At 42.5% G+C, this 7,501-nt stretch overlaps 1 protein-coding gene across 1 annotated transcript in view; it reads right to left on the reverse strand.

Moving 5' to 3' along the window:
* The window catches only part of LOC109627241 (sodium/potassium/calcium exchanger 3-like), a 42,922-nt gene extending 36,406 nt beyond the window's left edge, over nucleotides 1–6,516 (reverse strand). Inside the window, exons 1-2 of the mRNA XM_020083701.2 lie at nucleotides 6,172–6,516; nucleotides 1,462–1,590 (exon numbers count right to left, since the gene is read on the reverse strand). Of these exons, the coding sequence (XP_019939260.2) occupies nucleotides 1,462–1,590; nucleotides 6,172–6,367 (325 nt within the window). The 5' untranslated portion in view covers nucleotides 6,368–6,516. The remainder of the gene's footprint in view (nucleotides 1–1,461; nucleotides 1,591–6,171) is intronic.
* Nucleotides 6,517–7,501: the final 985 nt, after the last annotated feature.

A 7,501-nucleotide genomic window follows, 5' to 3' on the forward strand; every position in this document is an offset into this window, starting at 1 on the left:
CGAGGAAGGCAGGAACGTGACAAACTTGTTGAAGCACATGTCGAATCACGGACACATTTGAAATCACAGGGCTGTGTTTGACTGCTTGTGTGATCCCATGCCAACAGTGTGGGTGTACCTGGCCCCAGAGGTGGGGAGACAATTGATTGGAGCAGAGGTATTTTGCTTTTTTAAGCAATAAACTATTATTTAGTGTTAAATTGTTGTAGTTGGCTTAGGTATTATTTATCATGTCATTTTGTAAAATAATTCAGGTCCAGCTACGTTCAGGCACCAGAGCCATTTTTTTAAAGTTAGCACTGGCATTGGAAAAAACCTAAACGATACCAAACCCTACTGTGAAGAAAATGAACAGGGTAAAACTGTTTTACATATGTAGCAGTCAAGGTCCCCTAGACCTCTAAAACAGACTTTGATGGGAAGAATTGGAGGAAAAAATAGACAACATTAATTCTACATTGTACTGTGATGCAAATAGGTCTCCCACATGGAGGGTCAGGCATATTACATGTATAGATTCAACTTTTGCATTTTCTTTCCTCTAAACAGTCAGATGAACGTCTCCCTGACCCCACACAATCAATTACATTTTATGGAATTCATTGTACAGGAGCAGAAATCACCACAACGTGCTGAGACTTTCACAAAATCAGGTTATTTAGCAAAAAACCTCACAAGAGAATTACCCCTCCCTCGGAGGGAGGTCAATTGTCTCCCACTCAAGGTAAAAACTACAAATGTTAATGCGATCAGTATAGGAGTCACCTCCCTCCTTCTTACCTAGTACACTTTATAACAGGGCTGAACATTAAATTTCCTTCCATCTACGTCTAAAAATAGCAAAGGACATCTGTGACGTTCGGAATTTAAGCATGTGTGAGGTCAGATGAGAAATTCCACAAACCATGGTTTTACATGTCATGCCTAAATGTCTTCCATTCAAATCCTTTAAACACGACTGATCTCAAACTTTACATCCTGACACACTACCCTTGAGTGCCTGAAAAACAAGTCGCTGGGTTGATAATAAGACAAAAAGGTCACCATAGAAACAAGATTTTTTTCTGAGGTATGGCCACTGTGGGGATAAAACAGGAAGTAAACACAGAGGGATGGAACAGATGAAGAGACAGATGGGGAAAATCTATGTGGAGGGAGTGAGAATGAAACCTGCAGGATCCTGAAGAAAATCAGTGACAGAGTGTGAAAACCGCTGAGGCAGGAAGAAATTCACCACCCACTATAACCTGCACTCAAGAGGAATCATCTGACCCCACTATCTGGGTTACCCCACATTAAGGAAGAGAAAACAGGGGGTCCAGGAAGGGAAGGAAGACAGAACATGTCGGGGGTAACCATTTGTTTCACTTTTACTTTTTTGCCCTATCCTGCTCTCCCGCTGTTCCTGGGGGGGAGAACCCTTCTGTGTTCTCTCTTTCTTTCATCCCGTCTCCATCTTACCTGGAGCTGTGCAGTTCTTAGTTTCTTCACTCTCTATTTCCTCCAGGCTGCTGTTGTCCATCTCCTGCAGTAGCCTCCTTCCTCCCCATCTCTCCTGGTCCTCGCTGCTCTGGCTCGACATGTCAAAACCTACATAGATTGCCACAGAAACAAGTTTTAAAATATAGATTCCAGTGACCTTTCAGAGCAGCTAGTGCATTTCAATAGGTTGTTTTATAATATAACACCTGGGTTCAAACGGTGATACCAGAACTATGCTTTCCCTTTAAATGACCATGATGAAAATATGAGCATGGATAAATAAGGTAATCTAAAATTGAAAAAATATACGATTAATTTCAAAAGAATTAATAAACGTGCGAAAACAAGAATCATACGAGTTTAAATCATGCCCTATTGGTGCGAGATGGGTTTGAAGTAAAGTCTTGCACCCAATCTGTGGGTATTACTTTTGATATCATATCAGAAGGTGCGATACATGTATGTAAGTAGAGACATGTCAAAAAGTCTTCTCTGCCATTCTCTTGAGGGCAGTACAACATGTTGATTTTGCCAAGTGAGTTTGAGGTAGATGCTGTGTGTCTGTAGCAGCCACCAGCTCAATTCTGCATCATCTCATGGCTAGTTTGCAATTATGAAGCAACATTCACAGTGTGGGGTTCTGGTCGTACAATGAAAGTTACTACTACGCAGAGAAATATATGTAGATGCTGCATTAGCTGCTGGATCATACGTCAAGGTCACCGTCAAGGGACCTGTGGTCTGTCGGGATAAAAAGCACTATGACGTTTACATTGCAAAAGAGATCAAAATTTTATTATATTAAGGTTTTATGATCAACATATTGTAGTAAAGGTTTTGTTTCCAGTTACCTTTATTTGAAAGTTAGGTGTAATCGCTGCTAAACAGTCAAGAGACGAGTGGAAATTATACAACTATAATGTGTTGTGTATATTGTGCAGTTGTACTTTATTGCAAGGGTCAGTATTGGTTTAAATATTCACACCTGATCAGACCAGTTAAAAAGTGAAGGGCTTAATCATGCTCCCTTTTAAAAACATGGGATGGAAATACATTGATACTGAAGAACACTGATACTGAGCAACTCAGTTCAGGATATTTTGATTTCTTCAAGTGTTTCAAAGTGAATGAGTTTTGTTTTGAGCTGCAGCACAAGAAAAACTAAAATAATGGGGATGTGAAGAGAATAAGCCATTAACACATTTCATGATAATATTAAGGACGTGTCCGCAAGTCAAAACCAAATCCAGGTTTGATAAATGTGGGTTCCTTCAGACAATGAATTATTTTCAGTAATTGAGTTCATGCAGGCTAACACTGATACACCTTATTTTGTAGTATTCCATGTTGATTGCATAATTAAAACTTGATGAAAAATGTAAGCCACTGCTTGTCTTTGTGTACAGGTTTTGGAGGTGTTGGTGTTTTGCAGTAATGGGTAGTGTGGAGTCTGTATATGTATATTGACAGTACACTGTGGGGGTTTAGATTCTTGTTAGCTTTATTGGGCAGTGTTTTCATCATGGGGTCCCCAGCATGCAAACAAGGACGCACACATTATGACATAATATATGTTGCCACCACTGTCGTACTAAGCTCAAATTAATGAGCCCAGAAACACAGTAATGTGTCAGAGAAGAACAAAACCAGCAGGTAACATAGATACAAGCAATGCAGGTTTAAAAAGTTCAAAAAGTGGATCTACAGATGTTGAGGAAATGCATTCAGCACAGATGTTCATCAAAGACACACACAACACAAATTGATGACACTAAATGTAAACACTGTTTTTGTACGTTTGCAACTAAATGCCACAGGGCACCATAAATTCTCACTCTAAATGATTTTGGACACTGGAGAAAAGTGTCTCAAGCTGAGATGGAGATTGGATTTATGACTGTAGGTTTCATCATGTGGTCGTCAACTTGCACCTTTGCCAGCCTGAAATCTCTAAAAACCTCTGCCAAGTATGTTTCCATTACTGTTTGTGTGTCTGTTAGAAGGAATCCGCAAGAATTACTGAACCCATTTTATTGAAACTTGGTAAACATGTGGGGTCTAGAGGACCTAATAACCTTTGGAGTGGATTTGATTATGGTGGATCCAGGATTTTTCCCCACTTTCTTTGACCCTGCTTGATAGGGCTTGAGCTTTGGCACATATGTGTTCTCAGAGCTCCTTTCTAATTAGAATTATGAGCAAGCACGCAATGCCAACTTCTGGTGCTTCACAGTTTTCAGTGACAGGACATATTTTAGTCAGTGTCACACAAACACAGACCACAGATATTCAATAACCAGACGTGCAGCAGAGGGCCAAGCTGGACAATTATGTTCATGAAAGTCAATGACTTGTTTTGGAAGTGGAGTACAATCTATCTGGACATAAACAATAAAGACATTTGAACAATTTTCAGTTTCTACATCCAAGTTAACAGTTTGTGTCTTGAATGTTGCAGATAGCAAAGTACATGTGAAGCAATCAGTTGTATTTTTGAAGAGCAGGCTTCTGATCTCTGTGACATGAAAGTTTGATTCCTTATGTAATAGCCGGGTAGTGAACAGCTGGAGGAGCGCACCACAGATGTGTCACTTTGGCGTCCTCCTTCCAAAATTCATACATTGAAGGGGAATTTCATGTTTTTCCTAAACAAAATCCTCTTAGGGGGTGAAGCAACAGCACAGTGCACAAAGTGAGGCTCCCACTGTGGCTACATCTGCACATTCTTCAAGACAGCAGCAACACCAATGAATTCATTTCATACTTCAGAGAGCTCAGCAGGAAGCCTCTGCCCTTTCCACCCTGCCAACTACAAGGCTGGCCTAAGAGACGGATACAAGTAGAATTAAAAAGCCCAGCTATTGAATAGTCCTCAGGGCACGGCTGAACTTCTCACCTGGCCTCACCTTCAGCACACCCCACCGGGCAGCCGAAGCAACAGTGAGGTTTGCGTGTCAGTCCTCTTCCCTTCCCTCCCTTCTAGCTCTCGCTATCTTGCACGCGGAGAAGGAGAGGACGAGAGCGGGAATGATTAATGTGCCGCTGCGAGGAGGAGTTGAGTGCTCCGCTTCCAGCTCCACAGCATCGAGCTCCATTTAGCAGAACTTCATTAAGCACATCATAAATAATCAACTTTAATTGATATTCCGGCGAGCTGATTAAGAGTTAACGAGAACACAATGGGGACAGGGGAAGTGCATTAAACGTGCCTGTGTCGTCTCTTGTTCGAGCACATGCAGGGAGAGAGCAGCTCTGTTGCATTTCCATAAAACCAGCATATGCAGAGGGGAGGATGAAAAAAATGACTCACACTGATGATGCACAAATCATGTGTGTATGAATATTCATGCAGAGCCCTCTGTCCACGGAAAGTGATAAATACTTCTCACTTTAGCTGACGCTGACTCAGTAATCAAGAGGAGTGTCGGGGGGCCACAGTCAATGACAGATAAAAAGAGAAAGATAGGAACATGTAGGCATTAAGTCAAGTGGTGTATGTTTGCTGTACTTAAGTTATTTATCATCAGGGTTACTATTTGCACGCTTTGGTGATCATTTAACAGACATGTCAGAGAGAGAGAGGAGGGGGGGAACAGTGTGTAGCCATTTTCAGTAACCTGGAGAGGTGCAGGCCTATACCCTGGGGCTCATTGCCCTGATTTCACCACTCTGCAGCTAAAACACCTGAACATGCAGGAGCCTCTGCATCCCTCTGCCCCAGAATAGTTTCCCATAGTTAAAGCTCAGATGAATTCCCATTATAGCCCACTGTGTACCAGTGTACCTGTGTGACACCTTGACATTTGTCCCATTTCTTTTTCTTATTTTCTTCAATCAGGTCATGTTGTGCAGAAGTTAACTCCAAAAGGACTTTACTATGATTTAAAAAGAACATAATGTAGCCTGTGCTGGAAATGGTGTGAACACACACACTTTTGTTGTTGTTATATCTCTGAGGATGTGAGTTAGCTTAAATAAAATAATTTAGGGGATTACTTACTTAGCAGACCTTCTTACCCCTTATACCCGTGCTCTACACTTGGTTCTGCTAACCAGCTGTTAATGGATATAAGATTCATTCACTGTTAGAGCTCCACGGCTATGGAACAACCTCATCCCCTTTTAAAACTCTTTTAAATTTGCATTTTTATAAAACAACTTTGAACTAAACTTATTTTGTCAGATTGTTTTTATCATTATCTTGCTTTTAACCAGGTGTTTGTTTGTTTTATTGCTTTATTTCACTGTTTTACTATCAAGATTGCTTTTAACCAGGAATCTGTTTATTGTATTGCTTAATAAATAGATTTTAAACAGGTACTTTGATTTACAATTTCTTTTGCATTACATGGTTTCAATTTGGAATTGCCCTGCGTGTATTTTTTCAGTGAAGCACTTTGTAAACGTTTTGTGTTAAAGCTATAATTTGAAAGTCAGGATTATTTACACCACAGAAAACGATGATTTCCCATTAGAACGGGTTATCATTACCACATGTTGGACTGATAACACAACAGTTCAAGTAGAAAGCACTGAGGAACGTATGTTCATACACAGCTGCCTTCATGTTACACTCCTGTCTCTGCAGTACAGTGCTGTTGTGTGCAGCTGAACTAGACCCAGTGGTGTTGCTCAGTGTGTGTGAGTCTAAGCAGAGGATCAGTGTCCCCTCGCCGGCTCCAACCTCACCTGAATGATCCGCTAAGAAGGAACAGCCCTTGACGAGCAGCAGCAAGCCTCCGAACAAGCAGATCTGGATCCACACCAACTCCTTTCGCCTTTTCCGCCTCGCCCGGACCTTCCTCTGGGTCGGCATCACTTGCGGCGGCCGATTCCGTTGTCGGATACCCGGCAGAGACATCCCCTCTACCGCTGCCACATCCATGCGGATCCCCAGAGAGAGAGAGAGAGGGAGAGGACGCAGCCTCCTGTGATTCCCAGAGAAGTGACTCCTCTCCCAGGAGCGGAGGAGCAAAGTACAGGGGAGGGGTCTGAAGGGAGGAGGGGAGGGGGCGTTTTAAGAAGACGAGGAAAAGTTGCTGGGGTGATGTGAGGGCTGATCTGTGAACACGGTGGGCAACACGGTGAGATCCAGCCCCGAGGTCTGTCTCCTTCTCATGTCATGATGAAGAAGTGAGGAAGAGGAAGACTGCACCAGCTCTCCACGGAGGAGCTGCTGAGCGAGGAGGCAGAGAGACACTGAGGGAGACCCAGAGAGAGAGAGGGGAGAGAGAGAAAAAGACAGAGAGAGAGAGAGGAGAGACAGAGGGGGGCACTAAGGAACAGTGAGAGAGGGGGGAGATGGGAGAGAGAGAGAGAGAGAGGGAGTTGAGGACACTGAGAGGGGAGAGAGAGGGGGGCACTGTTAGAGAGAGAGAGAGGGGAGAGAAGGGGGTCACTGAGGGACAGCGAGAGAGGGAGAGGGGGGCACTGAGAGAGACTAAGGGACATAGAGAAAGAGCGATAGGTACATTTCGGGGACTTAGTATAGACTCCATTATTTCTAGGAGACTTACCCTAACTATACCTGAACCTTAACCTAAACATAACTGTGACCACTGACCCATAGATTAGCCTTGTCCCAGTTGGAGACAAAATGTGTCCCCCTAATCTAAACTATTAAATAGACTTTGGCTGATGGAGTGCAGTGAGACTGATCCACAACAGTGACGTTGCCACCCTGGAACCAAAACAATGAGCTGAAAGAAACTAAAATGTTCTCTGGGTCTGAGTCAGGTGATCATTCTAATCAGAATGAGCCACAACAAACACAAAGTGTGATCAAGGTCATAGATGGATCAGATGCAAGTACCATGAAACCGGTTATGATGTGTAGGGGAGTCCAATCGTACAAGTCAGCAAACTATTCTTACTTCAAAGAAAGTCCCCCATGATAAGTTTTCAATAATACAGTGCTCAAATACTAATTACTGGTATGTACAGACTTACATGTTGTTGACATGTACTAATGGTAAATTAACACACTAAGTGCAGGTACAGATAAATACACATTTCATAT

The sequence above is a fragment of the Paralichthys olivaceus genome, chromosome 8 (genome assembly GCF_024713975.1).
Source record: "Paralichthys olivaceus isolate ysfri-2021 chromosome 8, ASM2471397v2, whole genome shotgun sequence".
NCBI classification, from domain to species: domain Eukaryota; kingdom Metazoa; phylum Chordata; class Actinopteri; order Pleuronectiformes; family Paralichthyidae; genus Paralichthys; species Paralichthys olivaceus.